This window comes from Haliotis asinina, chromosome 3 (assembly GCF_037392515.1).
Source record: "Haliotis asinina isolate JCU_RB_2024 chromosome 3, JCU_Hal_asi_v2, whole genome shotgun sequence".
NCBI lineage: Eukaryota > Metazoa > Mollusca > Gastropoda > Lepetellida > Haliotidae > Haliotis > Haliotis asinina.
Window position 1 is genome coordinate 64075508 of NC_090282.1, and position 17613 is coordinate 64093120.

At 38.6% G+C, this 17613-nt stretch overlaps 1 protein-coding gene across 1 annotated transcript in view; it reads right to left on the reverse strand.

The window, feature by feature from the left end:
* Positions 1 to 2547: 2547 nt before the first annotated feature.
* LOC137278304 (hemicentin-1-like) overlaps positions 2548 to 17613 on the reverse strand; it is a 69530-nt gene continuing 54464 nt past the window's right edge. Inside the window, exons 11-23 of the mRNA XM_067810555.1 lie at positions 15915 to 16122; positions 14609 to 14758; positions 13741 to 13869; positions 11811 to 12104; positions 10419 to 10528; positions 9627 to 9834; positions 8542 to 8682; positions 7853 to 7981; positions 6978 to 7262; positions 5825 to 5995; positions 5013 to 5144; positions 4224 to 4550; positions 2548 to 3111 (exon numbers count right to left, since the gene is read on the reverse strand). Coding sequence (XP_067666656.1) covers positions 2645 to 3111; positions 4224 to 4550; positions 5013 to 5144; positions 5825 to 5995; positions 6978 to 7262; positions 7853 to 7981; positions 8542 to 8682; positions 9627 to 9834; positions 10419 to 10528; positions 11811 to 12104; positions 13741 to 13869; positions 14609 to 14758; positions 15915 to 16122 — 2751 coding nt within the window. The 3' untranslated portion in view covers positions 2548 to 2644. The remainder of the gene's footprint in view (positions 3112 to 4223; positions 4551 to 5012; positions 5145 to 5824; positions 5996 to 6977; positions 7263 to 7852; positions 7982 to 8541; positions 8683 to 9626; positions 9835 to 10418; positions 10529 to 11810; positions 12105 to 13740; positions 13870 to 14608; positions 14759 to 15914; positions 16123 to 17613) is intronic.

Sequence of the window (17613 nt, forward strand, 5' to 3'; positions counted from 1 at the left end):
TGTCTACTCAGGCACCTGCAGATGTGGATGACATGTGATACTGTCTACTCAGGCACCTGCAGATGTGGGTGACATCTGAGACTGTCTACTAAAGCATCTGCAGATATGTTTGACCTCTGAGACTGTCTACTCAACATTGCTCAAGCACCTGCAGATGTGGGTGACTTATACTGTCTACTCAGGCACCTGCAGATGTGGGTGACCTCTGAGACTGTCTACTCACACACCTGCAGTTGTGGGTGTCATCTGAGACTGTCTACTCAGGCACCTGCAGATGTGGGTGACATACCATATTGTCTACTCAAGCACCTGCAGATGTTGGTGACATATAATACGGTCTACTCAAGCACCCGCAGATGTGGGTGACATCTGAGATTGTGTACTCAAGCACTTGCAGATGTGGGTGACATATAATACTGTCTACTCAGGCACCTGCAGATGTGAGTGACCTCTGAGATTGTGTACTCAAGCACCTGCAGATGTGGGTGATATCTGAGACTGTCTAATCAAGCAGATGTTAGTGACATCAGAGACTGTCTACTCATGCAGATGTGAATGGTATGCCATCTCGCTCACATGTCTTGATGATAGACGATGCAAAATTCACACAATGATATAGAATGATATCATGAGCTGGCAAGAACAGCACGAAACAACGACAGTATGACCACATCAACGGAAGCTATATGACACAGGATTACCACTGATGCTTACAGACTCATCTGTTTCAGTGGATGAGTCAGTGAGTGAGTTGGACTTAATGCTGGTTCGAACAGAATTTCAGTTCAACATTCAGTGGGGAAGTTAAGTCAAAGCATCATATATGGTTACAATTTTGGCAAAACCCACAAGTAAGGTGCTTCCAGCTTAAAAGGATTAAATGGTTTTATATCTACAGGGACGATGAGCAGTTACAAACTCCCATACACAGGCTGATAGACAAACATGTTTAAAGATGACTGAAATGAACTACATATGAAATATCAGTATGATGGTGTTGTATTTGTATTTCAGGTATAATAGTTACATGTTGGACCTCAAGTTCACAGTCGTGTACATTTTCTGGTAACATTTACAATTTCACGGTCACACTTGTTTTTGTTCCAGATTAGCATGAAACCAAAAAATATTTCTGTTTCTTATGTCATGTCGATATGTCATTGAGCAGTATATCGAGGTGCCTGATATAATACTGAAAGCCACCATATCGCCATGTCACATTTCTGCTTTACTTGGCTGACAAATGTGTCAGCCCACAAATATCAGAAATTCTACCCACTGAATTTATGATCAAATTTCAGCAATAATTTAATCCCCAAAAGGTTGCCCTTTTTTAGCATAATATTCACTTAAACACTACAAGAAGCCTTTTAATACCCTCTCTACACAAAATATTCTGACTATCACATACACTGACCACATATTATTTGAAAATATCCCTGTAAATTAATTATGTAATGAACACCAAAAAAGTCTTATACAGTATAGCACCATTACATAATAGCTAAAAGGGATGCTTCAAGCAGTTTCAGTGAATTAAACCAAATTAAAATTAAATGATGGAATAAGTTGTCATGTTGCCATTTGTACGGATACAATACATACAATGCGTCAGCTAGTCTTGTAATATATCTACTCATTTACATGCAATAACATATTGCGTGCTGGATGGAAACAATTGCATATCATAGAAAGGTGTTCCAGTAATAAGTAGGATTTAATCTGCTTCATGTGAGGAAGGCTTCCCAAAGATGTCATCATGTCAAGGTTGAAAACAGTAAAAGAGGATGAAATCACAACCAAAACAATGAAATCTTTGTGAAGTAAATCTCAAGTGTATCATAGTTAAACATCATGAACATTTTCTGATGAACACCCTCTGTAGAACATCTTTGGATGAACATCCCCTGATGAATTATTCTTCTGTAGACCAACATCAGATGAACAACATCCTCTGAAGGACATCCTCTGATGAACAGAGAAACATCTTCAGAGAGACATCGTCTGGTGAACATCTTCTGAAGAACATCCTCAGATGAACATCTTCTGATGAACATCTGGAGAGTGATCTCAGATGAACATCATATGACAGACTACAGACTGGAAGAACTATATAGATTTTGAATGGATGTGAGAAGTGTATGTTGCCACTGGTGTCTCATTAGCAATGTTAGCCATCTCTCAACATCCAAGCTACCATAAATAATTGCTAAACCTGCGATAATAACAAATTCACTCCCAGTTATGCATGTAGACATAGAACTGGACTGACCAGTTGAACACTGAGCCCCAGTGGACAGGACTGATTAATGAAGGCATCCACTTTGTGGATAAATGAAAGTCATTTAGGGGATCATTTTTTTCTAGATCTCCAAAAACAAAATTCTAAGTAAAAGTAATCAGTATTCACAAAATAGTGAAAGACATGGGAAAATCCATCATTAACATTTTTCCAGATCTACCCTTTTCAACAGTACCTTCAAGAAACATTCAAGGAGGAAGTATTAACATTAAAGAAAACCTGTTGTTCTAAGAGTTCAAATAGCTTCAAAAGACTTTCCTCATAGAACTAACAAAGACTATAGTTTATTGTCAGTTACCTTTTATTTTTCCAGTGGCCTAAATTCTTAAAAAGTGAAAACATTTACCTTATTAACTGTACTATCATTAGTAAAACAAGACATACTAGGGTTGATGGTACTACCACGGAACTACCGCCTTCAGTGTCTTTCTTGGCAGGTCTTGATCTGCTCTCATCTGTGTTGCCAGTGATGTATGGAGTTTCTACACGATTCTGATTCGTATCAATATCAGCGTTTTTATTGTTATCAACATTATTCACTTCCATATCCTTATCAGCTTCGTACACTGTCTGGTCCTTATCTTCGTTGTATCGTGGCTTCTCCTTCCTGTGTTTCTTTCCCTTTCTGTCCTTATGTTTCTTGTTCTTTTGTTTCTTTGAACCGCCATCAGAATGGCTGACGTCCTTGTCCTTCTTCGACTTCCTCCGATGCCCACCGCTGGCACTGCTGCCAAAGGGTATTGTAGTTTCATCTACAGTAAAACCTGCCTCAGTAACGGTGTCCAAATCAGGAATGTCATCAGCTCTACCTGCAATACAGATCAGACCAGCTGGTGTGAGGCACACTGGTAGTTCCATTTCCTTTAAAATATGGACAATTTTGACTTCATGTTTTGTTGACATAGTAACTCACAACATTGCTTGATATTGGAAGGGAAGTAACTCTTTGATTTGTCATTTCAAGACAGCTGGGTGCAAAGGCCTGGCACTACTATTCACACATGTTATTACTGCAGCTACTACCACTACTGCGATGACTATTACTACTACTGCTGCTGCTTATATTACTACCACCACTAATAATGCTTATACTACTACTACCACTACTTGTGTTACTACACTTATACAACCACCATCACTACTACGACTTCGACAACCACCAGTACATCCATGTTAGTGAGTGAGTGGGTTTAGTTTACGCCAAACTCAGCAATATTCCAGCTATATGGCGGCAGTCTGTAAATAATCGAGTCTGGACCAGACAATCCAGTGATCAGCAACTTGAGCATCGATCTGCGCAATTGGGAACCGATGACGTGTCAACCATATCAGCAAACCTGACCACCCGATCCCGTTAGTCGCCTCTTACGACAAGCATAGTTGCCTTTTATGGCAAGAATGGGTTGCTGAAGGCCTATTCTACCCCCGGACCTTCACAGGTCACATCCAGGTTAGAGACATATCAGGAGATGGTTGTGCAGCACGGCATGGACTCATCCCTCAGATGACATCCAATACTTCCTTAAACCATTACCACTGGGTAATATTCACACAGTTTCTAAGCTATTCATCTGGTGGTATGGGCAGATGCCGCTTTTGACAGCTTTCACTGTAGTTTAATATGCTTATAAGATGCTCACATGGTCGTGGACAGCCTGGGGCCCTGTTATCATCATGGCAAGTGCCAGTTGACAGCAGTCATACATGCTACTACAGATCAACTGTCAGATCAGTGCTCAACTTATGCTTGTTTGCCAGTAGGCTCATGTTGGAATCCAAATCTGATGGATCTCAAAACACAGATTCCACATCTTCTATCCATCTGACTTTCATTTCATCTTTCATGTATTGTGCATTTTGGACATTCAAAACTTTAATCTTAAGATAAATCTCACATGTCCATATTGCTGTTTCCACGTACCTTCAACCATGACATCCTTTCGATCATCTCCATGTGGGTTGGTGGCAACGCAGGTGTAGTAGTAGGATGCTTTGCTGCCCACCTTCTTGATGTGGAGACGCAGTTCAATGGTGCTGTTGCCGATGTAGTTGATGTCGATGTGGTGGTTGTTATCATTTTTTATCTCAATACCATTTTCCATCCACATTGCAATGCCTTGTGGGAAGGAAGTTATCTGACACTTGAGCACCTTGCCTTCATCATCATCATCGTCATCATCACCGTCATCATCATCATCATCATCATCCTCTTCATCCATATCATCAACAAGGGTGACGGTTGGAGGGTCTAGCAGCAAATTATGTCACAAATTTTTAGTTGTGATATGTGAATATTTATCTTCACTGTGCATACATCAGGTTCTTTACGGCTTTTTGGAAGTGGATTAAATATTCAGAAGCTGAGAATCTTATTAATGCAGCAAAAGACAACATGTACTTTTTCATTCATGATTATCATTTCTAACTAAACTGGAGCCGATTTCTTGAAACAAACGTAAGTCTTTACTCAAAATTCAAACTGAGTTTGACAAATTGAAACAGCTGAATTTTAACTCAAAAGTATTCTTAAAATAAAAAAAATATGCATACTTAATTAATCTAAGTACTTAGGGTAGTTCTTATTTCTGTAATGGAGATTTTGTTTGCTTGCAAGAATTGCATCAAAGATTGAGAAGCACTTTGGGAGGTTCTATCCAGACAATCATATGCAGATAAACACTGCAGTTCATGAGCTGGCTAGTATACTTACATTCAACTGTCACTGAGATGAGGTGTGAGTTAGGACTGACCATTGACTCAAAGCCGTTGGTGGCTACACACTTGTAGACTCCCTTGTCCATCTTGGACACTGAGGGGAACACTAGCTCCTGGCCCTCAGACACTGTCACAGAAATACATTAGAACATTAGAACATAAGGATGGGGAAGATTTCTTCTTGATCAGGACCACCTCAAACTAAGAAGCAACACAAGACTGGGTATACAAGTGTGCACAGCTTTACCACATGATATGCTGAACAGCTAAAGAAATGCAACTCTGTTTCTTTTTCTTTTAAACAGAAGACATTAACATGAATGCTTTCCTTTATGAGATTTCATTTTTTGGAAACTTGCGTTTCTTTTGCTGTTCATTATATTCAAATTCATACAAATTACAAATTCAGCAAAACCAGAGATATACATTTCAGTATATTCATAAGACGGTAATGAACTGGTTTGTCTGAGTCAGTGGCCATCAGCAGTGTGTAAAAAATCTGTATATATGTTTGTCATTCATTGCAACATTCTGCAACATTTCAGCTATATAACAGACAGGATGTACCAAACATCGCTGTCTCCAAATCAGAGCCCCATAATTAGCAGTTCTTCAACAGACTGTCTCTGTCATTATGATTGTTCAAATCAAAGATTCTTCTCACATTAAATTGTGTCAGTAAAAGCCTGAATTGTTTTTATTCTGTTGAACATTGTGCAGAGCTATTTTGCTAGTATATCTGTAAATGACCAAGTCTGGACCAGTTACTTCAAGATTCCGCTTCTTACCCTCACACAGTCAACTCACCTAGATCCTCTCTTGGGGCTTCCAGTGGCATGGACCCCATGTGTTCAGTCAGTTTATACCATGAGACAACAGGTGCTGGTACACCCAACACATCGCAGGTCAAGGTCAAAGACGTTCCTTCAAGAACTGATGTGTCAGGAGAAGACAACTCAGACCGCACCACAGCAGGACCTAACAACATCAGCAAGATGGGATTTGATAAGTTATACTTTTGAATATATTGCCAACCGTCTTCAATGACTGGAGCATCTTGTTTGCACAGTAAAGTGTATTAGGTGGTAAGCAATGTGTTGATGTTGTAAGCCTGTCAGCATCTGGGCCCTTAATATCGAAACGGTCGCAGCTCTAAGAATTCTTAACTTTGATCGTAGCTAATGTGTTAAGAATGGGTTTAAGACGTTTGCAGTGCTGTAAACATTTTGAGAATAGCTAGTCTGATGTTAAATCCCTTGTCACAACCTTTCAGCAGTTATATCAACTTCAGACTATGTTGAACACATTACATTTTCCTGCCACATACAGTAACAAATAAGGAGTCATGTGACCTTCAGCCATTCAGCTGATGACTCCAGACAACATCAAGGACCAAACAAGCATAGTAATATCAGATCTCAGGATTACATCATAATTTTATGAGGTGATTTCTGCATTGGTGAGTGCATGTGAAATGGATTTCTTTTGGAAAGATTAGCAGTATGAAAAGTATGTTACATTAATGAAATATTTCTGATTACAGTATTCTTACCAGACTTGAGCTTGTGGTCAGTATACAAAGACAGTAATGTTTGACATGGCTTAACAATGGCTCACCTAAATTTTTATGCACTTTCCAAAACATTCTCATCCTTTTGCGTGTTTTGTCCAGCTCTAAATTTATTATAGGGTTACATATAAGTTCACAGAGCCATATGAAGAAGAAATTATTCCAAAAGAAACAAACTTTCTCAAGAAGTCAAAAATGCTTTGTCATAGTGCCTCAAAATGTTCTTAGTAAAGGGAAGTAAACTAGTGGTTCATAGTATCAACAGATCATGATGGTACTGTGACAAGCCGTCAGCCAGGTCATACAACAATTCTTTTTCCCTGCACAAACTAAATGGTCAAGGATTTGGAGCAGGTGCTGCTGTACACTCTAGCTATACAATGGACTCACTGTTGAGTGTCAAAGACTCTTCATCAGTTCCTACAGAATTGACAGCACGACAGGTGTACTCCCCAAAGTCTTCAGTTCTCAAGTCATGGATGTCTAAAGTCAGTGTAAACAGCCTCTCCTCATTACGCATCTCAGCCTTGTACTTGGCATTGTACTCGACCTTTGTGTTGCCTCTGTACCACATGACATCCCCAAGGGGCTTGGTGACAACCTGACACTCCAGTCTCGTCTCTAGGCCCATCTCCTGAACCACCATCTCTCCCTGTACGGTCACCTCAGGAGGATCTGAGGAAATATTTAAAGCACATTTCTAAAATATTTTTGTCAGGTAAAGGACCTTATTTTTAGATGGAATATGTGTTTGGGAGAGAAAAGATGTGATTGATGCACTGTCATACACAATGATTAATACTATTTCTTGTAGCTCCTTGAAGGAAGGACATGTCACCATTGTAAACCATGATGGGTCAACAATGTCAACTTTTCAGTTTTGGTGTCAGTGAGAATGGTCTTACACTGCTGGATTATTACCAGAAACGGGCTTCACACATTGTACCCATGTAAGGAAATGAACCAGGCCTCCAGTGGACATTTCAAATATTAGGCTACCTCACTGCCCTGGTGTCAGTGAGATTAGCTTTATAATTTCATGGTATTTGTCAGAAAATTAAAATATTAACCGTGCGACAACCCTGAGTCAATCCAGAGTCCTTCAAAATTCCCAGTTTTGTCTAGCCTATGTCTCAAAGTTGCCTCACTCCAAACTCATCAGCACCTCTCCATCCTTCTTCATTCACTCCCTCCCACCTGCTTTCCTTTACTTTCTCTCCCTCACTACCATGCAGTAAAATCAAGACGGTGTTCAACCAGCTTACATTCAACAACAACAGTCATCTTCATCTTGGGTGTCTCGCCATATTCATTGCGTGCCTGGCAGTAGAAGTCACCATCACAGTCCCGCCTGACATTGGTCAGATTCAAGTACTGTCCTGTGTGATTCACACCTGTAAACAAACAACACCTACATTAGGATAAACCCATTTATAAACGTCTGAGGACAACACTGCCATACACCCCACTTAAATTCAGCACAAACTCACGAAGAACATTAAGTTTGTTTAATAAACAGCATCAGCATTGATCACTGTATAATCCAACACAGAGGGTGAGAATGAAACTTGACATACGCTGATGGATTGACCAAGTTAAGTTATCATGGCTAGGGGGAGTGTTGATGATTTTATGGGGTGTCACTCATTTTTTTCAAGGGGTGGGTATCAATATTTTTACACATCCACAGCAATTTTTGTACATCGAAATATAAAAAATATATGCTTACAAATAATGGGAATGGAAAGGGGGTGGAGGAGGCACTGCTTTTGTACATGACATGCAGGGTGGGGTCACTTACTTTGTACATAAAATTTAAGGGGTGGCAACATTCACATTGTCCATACTTCTCCATGAAAATTATCATCACCCTCACGAGCCATAAATTACAAACGGTCCCTAATAGTTTAGAGTCTTGAAAATACTTCATGGTATTTAAAAAACATGTTGATACCTATGAGGCTGCAGTTGTTGCCCTCGCCCACTGACCACAAGACCTGGGGCGCAGGTATTCCTCCAGCCATGCACTCCAACATGGTATTCTGACCCTCTTCAATACGGATACTGTCAGAAGTGGACACCATATAGGCAGGTACTGTAATTAAACAAAATCACATGTTTCAGATTTTGAATTATGGATTGGATCAAACGTCCAGATGTATGATCATAAAATAACATTTTGGTTTACTTAAATTTAGTTTCATCAGTCTAACTTCTCTATATTATATCTATAACAAACAGACACATCTAGAAGTAAAATAAACTGATAATACGATGAATTGTGTAACCATTAAAGATGTCATTTTTTTTTCATATTTGCAAGTACTATTGACCATGATAATTTTACACTGAGGGAAATAACTTCGCTGTACACCAGGGTATTGAAATTGTGGATTTTATAATATCAAAACCTGTGATGTGTTCTATTGCTGCCAAAACCTACACTAATATTTTAAAATGTAGGAAATCATTTTTATACAATATTTAATACTGTTTTATACCATAGCTCTAATGTATGGTTATTCCTTGCATGTAAATATGAATATATTCATCTGTGTACATGTATACTTAAAAACATTAACATGGTGAAACATTCTACGTATTTTACAGGGCTTATATATATATTTTAAAGCATTTTAATTTTTAATGTCTCTAGTCTCTCATAACTCTAAAGAGTGGTTTGTTACTTATAATATTGTGTTTTTACATGTTACAAGTTACACATGTCTCATTGTAATGGAGTGTGACTTAATACAATATTGTCTGTCTGTCTGTCTGTCTGTCTGTCTGTGATAACTGCTGTACATGTTCCTGATCATAATATAGTATTCTATGGCAAAGTGCTTGACAGTAGCCTAGTGGTTCAGGCGTTCTCAAGACATGCCAGATACTTGGGTTTGATTCAATATGTGTACAATATATGAAACCATAGACCTTTATATTATACTGAATCTTTAGTGAAACACATTTATGACATCACCCACTTTGATATTCCAGGAATATTACTGAAAACAGCAACATCTTGACCTGCTCACTCACCCACTACTGACAAGGTGACTTGTTGACTTATGTTGTGTGTATCTATGGCAATCTGGCAGGTGTAGATCCCAGCATCGGATTCCATCACCTCTCCCAATACCAGATCCCACTGTTCATCGGTAGAGTGGTCTACGCTCAGGTTGGTGTCGTTACCGTCAAGAACATCTGTGCCCATGGTTAGTGTGCCCTCACTGTTTGTCCAGCTTACCTGGATAAAAAATATCATGCAGATGAATTTTTCAAAAAAATAGTTTAATGGCTTAATGTCATAAACATGAATTGATTCTTATATTTAGTAGATATTATATGGACACGGTTTGGCAATGATCTTTATACAGGGCAGCCTTAAATGTATCTTAAAATTGAGAGGCATAGAAGCATGCCAAAATTACAGCCAGAGAATGAATTGAACTTTCACCTTTTTGAAGTAATTGGTCTTGTGAGTACCTCAGTAAAATATTCTGTGGCTTCTGATCACATCACTTGTACTGGCAAACAAGGGAAATCGAGCACTGACCAGACTTGCCATTGTCAGTTAAATGGCGGCCTGGTGATCCGTCATCAAGTGTAGAGTGATAGGTGAAGCTCAGTGCACTGAATCAGTTTCATCATTATGCACTGCTGCATGTGCACTAGCCTACATCTGCTTTACCTTTCACAACCTAAAGCTCACTGCAGTGTACCGCCTTCTTCTTGTAAATATGTTCTCTGAGCTGGCCCAACCTATCCTTGTTTGCCAGTAATTAAGGTAATGTCTAGAAATAGCTGACATAACCACAGACTAGATCTCACCGTCCTTGAGTCCAGATCTTTCACCGTACATGGCAAAATGGCCGACTCGCCCTCCTCTACTACCACTGTAGACACTGACTGGCTGATCCGTGGCAATGTTGGCTGCAACTCTGTTACAAATAAACCATGTATATCAGCATTTATATGTTCTTGTTTTGGACAGACATACATTATGTCTCTGTCAGGGTATGAAACTTCCAAAATTTCAGTTAGACTGCAGGACTGGTAAGATGCAAAACTTGCCAGCCCTGACCAAAACATGTCTAGATTTCAGTCCGACTGTTGGCCAGGTGAATTTGAGAATCTGTCAGTCTGTGTTGAAAAATAACTCACCCCGGGTGGTCAGACAGGCAGATATTTCGAACACTGTTTATGTCATGAAGGATGACATTATCCCTGTCTATTTCATATCTTTATGACCGTTAAGATTTGGGTACAAAATTTGTCTTCAACAACTCATGCTTGTTGTATGATGCAACAAGGTTGGTGGTCAGGCTTGGTTGACATGTCATCGTATCCCAGTTGCGTAGATTGATGTTCATGCTGTTGATTACTGCACTATCTGGTCTAGACTCGATTATTTACAGACTGCCGTCATATAGCTGGAATATTGCTGAGTGCAGCATAAAAACACCCACCCACCTATAACTTATCTAATGAAGTGTAAATGTAAATTTGAAATATTATTCATGAGATGTATACTGTAAATTCATTTCTTCATTCATATATACCTTTAAAAGTTATCTTATGAGTTACATGCCATATTTAATTTCTTACATTACTTTTGCATTATCTATATCATCACTTGAACAACTCACAACTGGGTAAACATGCAAGGATAATTGAGCAAAAGGAATTTCACTTTCAGAGTGTAGTGAATAAAAATAAGAAAATTTGACTAAAACTCCAGCAAATAGGATGGTACTTGAAGTACATATTTCCCCAAACATCCTAGTGTCCTAGTTATTAGAATTATGTCAGTAAATTTTGAAGTTCGAAGCTATCATCATAGTAAGTCATAGTTTCCTGACAAAATATTTTGCAATGAATGAGTGAGTTCAGTTCCATGCCACTTTCAGCAATATTCCAGCAATATCACGGTGGAGGACAGCAGAAATTAGGGGTGTGGCTACCATTATGGATAAAAAAGCCCAGCCATTCTCTTGATTGTTGCTGAAAAGGTTGTGCGAACCCTCAATACTATCTAAATATAAAGATTTGCAACCTATTGGACTTACAAGAAAAAAATTGGCTTTCTACGAGTCTGGAAATGACATTGTACCCATGTAAGGAGTCAGTCCCATGTATTCCGATAAGCGAATGCTTTAGTCACTAGGATACCCCACCACCCCAACAAAAACAGACACTGCAACAAATCCGAGGAATACAAACCATACAACGTCATGGACTTCTCATCATAGCCAAACGCATTTGATGCTGCACACGTGTAGTTGCCAAAGTCATCATCTTGAAGATCATCGATGCGCAGCAAGAGGGCAAATGAATAACCTCCTTCATCAAACAATTCCTGGCTGAATCGGGGCTCTGAGTCCACTTCCACCTTGTAGCCATTCCTGTACCACGTGGTTGTCTCAAAGGGGTTCATGTCGATGAGGCACTCCAAGATGGCCGATTTGCCAGGTTTCTGCGATATCCTATCGCTCATAATTCTGACTTGTGGCCTCACTGCAACAACACTTCAGGTTACAGACCCGTTTATACATAGATTACTTGGTTAAATGTTTACTACAGAAAATAATGCTTCCATGCTAACCAGTACTTGTTTTATGTCCACAATGCCAAGAGTGAGTGGGTTTAGTTTTACACAATTTTAAAGAAAAATTCCATCATTATAAAAGGAAAGGACATCAGAAATGGGCTCCAAACATTGTACCCATGTGGGGAATTGAACTTGAGTCTTGAGTCTGACGTGGGAATACTATAACCACTCAGCTACCCCATCACCCCCTCTGATGCCAAGAGTATGGTGTTACGTCGCTTATAGCTTCACATACTGAACCCATTTAAGAAATCAAACCTGAGTCTTTGTAAGACAAATAAACGTTTTGACCACTAGGCTTGACCAGTCTCACAGACCATGTATAAAACTGGATTGAAACCTCAGGAAAACATTTAGGTGTTATGACTGGTCTGAACAATTGTGAGTGAGTGACTTTGGTTTTATGTGCTTTTAGTAATATTCCAGCAATACCACAGCAAGGGACACCAGAAATGGTTTCAGACATTGTACCCATGTGGGGAATCAAACCTGAGTCTTCAGTGTGACAAGCCAATGCTTTAACCACTAGGCTACCCCACCGCCCCCTGAACAATTATGTGACATTTTAGATGCACTGATTTCTGGGGATAATATGAATTTGAGAGAAAGTATTCAAAGTGCAAATTTTAAAACAAGGTCTTAATATCAAATATTGCAAAAGGAACATATATGTACTGAAATTTTGAACCAAAATAGTATGACTGAATACTTGTTGTCGAAACATTTCTTCAGGAAAAATGCATCTGAAAATCCAAAATAAATTGGGTTTTGTTCATCATAGATTCAGAGAGGAAGTTTCCATAATCAAGAGAACATGTTTACACTGCAAGGGTAGAGACAAAAGCCTACTGTCAAGCATTATGAAAGAATGTATATGTCCCACTACAATGACACAAGTTATTGAGATTTTCAACCAAAATGTTAGACTACACCTGCAAACTTCTTGTCAAGAAGGCTTTCAAAAAGTTGTGCCATAAAAATCAATCAGAACCTCTAAAACAATTTGGGGATTATCTATCATAGATTCAGATGAAGTTTCCTTGAGATGAAGGACAAAGCAAGTTGGACAAATGTGCCTGGGTCAAGAGGTTGCTGGACATTTACTCAGGTGGGCCAAATATTGTAGTGGCCCATTTAAATGAAATAATCAAAGACTGGTCGCAGTGACCAAACAATGGTGCAATCGAACACAAACAATTTTGGAACATTTGTTTGCATTATCAGTATTTTCACAAGGTGGATTTGGCTGTGTCATGAAATCTGCAATTCAGAAACACTACAAGCTTGTTCCAAGTCATGACTGAATTATCCTTCAAGACTCCGAGAAGTGTATGTTCCCAAATGTTGTTTGTACAATTTGCAAAAAATATCCAAAATCATTTGTGCGTTAACAAACATAACGGGAAAATTAGAAAAATGACGAAAACCAATTATTTTTGATGACTGATCGGTTGTAATGAAGCAGTTATTAATTATGAGATTTTAACTAAATCCTATCACTAGTCTCATCTACAGTAGCTGCTTGTGATGTTAGATTCTCACCTCCAACTGTCAGCATCATGGTAAGACGGACTGCAGGGGGGATTTCATTATATGCAATGCACTCATAGCCTCCACTGCAGTTGACAGCAGCTCTGGGTACACGCAGGATCTCGCCAAACTCCCCAGAAACTGATGTAAGCATAAACAAGGAAACAGGAGTTAAATGTTTTATGGCTGACTGTGTACAATGCAATAACTGTTCCAAACCAAATTCCACAATATGCCATCAAAATCTGAACTAATCTAGTCTTGACTAGACAAACACAAGATTGATGTTATGAGCAACAGGCTAAGCCAAACAATGAACCAACTCAGAAACTGAATATGGTTACAACAAGCATGGACAACTAGGGATTGTTTCTTGTATGTAAGTTTGAATGGAATTAAGGTTCTATTATAGATCTGCATAAGTGACTGAGTGAGTTTAGGTTTACATCACTTTAGCAATATTCCAGCAATATCATGGCTGATGGCACTAGAAACAGGCTTAAGACATTATCTTACCTCACACATGAATGTCGCTTTCTGATTGGCTATGCGCTATTCTATTATTTTCAATGTACCTCGTTTACAGGCGATGTACTGTTTTCATGTACCCTCAAGGTTTGTTTATGTTCCCCTCGCCTTCCCCAACAACTATCTTGTGGAAAAGGTCTCCATTTCTCGAATCTCTTGTAAGCCTAAGATCTCGTAACCTTTCTCATAGTATTCGTACCTCCTATCCGATAACACAGGAAGTAGGACTGCTACAAGAAAGGTACTGACATCTTAGGTCTTAGGCTTACAAGAGCTTTGAGAGATGAGGCTCAGGATCTGCTGGTCCCATTTTCCCAGATGGTCAAGACTGGACGTTTGTTGCAGTACTTACAGATTGTTCCTTTACAAAGTGCTGCTGATTCCTCCCTCCTCCATGTCACTTTGGGAAGGGGGTCACCGGTGACGTTGCACACAAGCTGTGCATCTTCACCTTCCTGGACAATGACGTCATTGTTGTCACTATTAATGATCCTTGCTGGCGCTGGAGAACATGGTAAGATGAGTTAGAGACTGTACTCAACAACTATGAGATATTTCAAGTTAACTGTGAGGTACTTCGAGCAAGTTGTGAGATGTTTAATGTAAATTGTGAGATATTTAGAGTTGATTAAGAGATATTTAGAATACATTTTGAGATATTTAGTGTAAATTGTGAATTCTGTAATATGTACATTGAATTAGCAATATGTACACTCATTTTAAAGATATGTACTCTGAACTGAGATAGACACTATTCTAAATTGTGCAATATGTACAGTCACTTCTAAGACATTTAGAATGAATTCTATGGCACACTGTAAAATTGTATGCTGATTTGTGAGATAATTACACTATAAATAGAAATACTAACAATGAACTATGAGATAATTCCACTGAATTGAGATAGTTACACTGAATTGTGAGATATTTACACTTAACTGCAAGATAATTACACTGAATTAAAACAGATTGATTCAGTGTTTGCACTGAACTGTGAGATAATTACACTGAATTCAGAAATATTTACCCTGAATTGTGAGATAATTACACTGAAGTGTGAGATATTTTCACAACTTTTATTGATACTTACATATAACGAACTATGAGATTCTAACACTGAACCATGAAATACTTAGCCATGATACATCAATCCTTTTCCAGAGATATAACAGTTATCAATACATTAAAAACTGTATCAATATTTATTTTTGAAAGTATTAGTTTGAATATGTTTATGTAGTGTTTACATTTTGCAATTGTATTGTGTTGTTTGATGAAGTTATAAATGACTATTTTTCATGTGCACTGAGGGAAATTAGAACTTTTTAATTTCTGGAAATAAGAAGGTTGGTCATTTTATGGACAATTATAAAATATGAAATATTAATGTTCAAAATGTAACTAAATTTACACAATAATGCCGTGCTAATAGGTATCGTGATACATACTGAATTATGATATGGGTTTTGTGATACATATCGATTCATGAAACTTGTAAATCATGACATCCCTGTTTACTGCACCAAGATATGTTTGAGCTATACTGAAATATAAAATTCTAGATTATTAATGAAAACAGTAACCAAAGACATACTGAGATATGTGAGACAGTTACCACTAACCCATGGATAGTTTCTCTAAATACACAAGATACTTACACTGAACAGTGAGATAGACATATCGAGAGAGACGTCGGTTAGTGTTGACTTGACAAGTGTACAAGCCTTCGTCCTCCACAGTTACATCCTCAATGTGCAGGTTCCAGTCCTTGTGGTAGGGTTTGTCAATCCGGAATCGTTTGTCTTTTGTGGTGCGACGAGAGCGATAGGTGAGAAGCTTCTGTTCCTTGCCCCCAGTCCATACAACCTGGCAAGATGTATTTGCAAATTGTTAAACGAATTGTTAAACTGCTTCACCTGCGCGATTACACATGTATCTCCCACAGACCACCAGGGGCTATCAAGTTCACAGCATAGGGGACTCTTAGTAATACATTACTGAATGACTAGATACCTCCCTGAAATCTACACTCTAGTGGACTCTCAGAAAATCATCTTGTGCTTGATGCCCAGACTGAAGCCAAGCCTCTGCATAATATATATAACTGTGATACATTTAGTAACAAATTATCCCATTTACATTAAAAAGGAGCCCCAGTGAGATGGGAAGATTTGAAATGGGCAAATCTAGCCTTGTTTCGTTTAGGGATGCACCATTATGGGGAATGCTAGTTTGTCGGGAAAATAATGTGGTTCAGGGACTGTGAGCAGACTAGTTGAAGGCATGAACTTAAGGGTCTTTCGCTGCCAGCAGATGGTACACTTCACTAGATATCAAAGACTTTACTGTTGTCTGAGGGTAAGACACATGGATCAACAACTTCTGTACTGTAGTTAGGAGTGATGATGCAGGCTCGGTTCAAACACAGTTATCAAGCAGGTTATCATCACTGCTTGATAACAGCATTAAAACCTTCACAGACATGAGGCTCTAAATAGTTACAGAGATAAGTTTATATCTTATCCTTGCTCAATACTCGAAATTTTCAATGTCTCTCAAAAGAAGTTACTATTGGGCATCCTCAGAAGCCTTAAACCTGTTACAGCTGGGGATTTCAAAGGCAGATTTCCATAATAGAAATGTCAGTAATCTGTAACATTTAATTTTTACAAACCTAATTATTCAAACAATTACATTTTTTTTCATCCAGACTCATAAAAGTACATCATTTCATCTATTCTCAGATTGCATTTTGTGAGTGAGTTTAGTTTTATACCACACTCGGCATTGTTCCACATTCATGGCAGTGGTCTGTAAATAATTGAATAGGGACCGGACAATCCTGTCAACAGCATGAGCATCGATCTGCGCAACTGGGAACTGATGACATGTGTCAACCAAGTCAGCGAGTCTGACCACCTGATCCCGTTAGTTGCCTCTTACAACAAGCATGGGTTACTAAAGATCAATTCTAACTCGGATCTTCACTGGACTAATATTTTGTGAAACTTGGATCTCCCTACAGAATAGAGAAATCGGAAGGCTGAATTTAAATAGAAAAGGAATTCACTCCAGAATCTAAATTCATGCTTTTCAATATTATTTTATGATAAACATAGTATCCTAGTTAAATGATTGAGGTTTGTGAATAATCAGTTCTGGGCCCACTTGTACAAAATGGTCTTAGTGGTACAATGATTGTAACTCCCATCCTCCAACAGAGGCTTAAGACAGTCTGGACCAGACAAATCAGTGATTGATGTCATAAACATCATCCCCAAAACATCATGTATGATGCAGTGAAGTAACAACAGTCATATTACCTCAGCATTGGAACCATTTAGTCACCTTGTACAA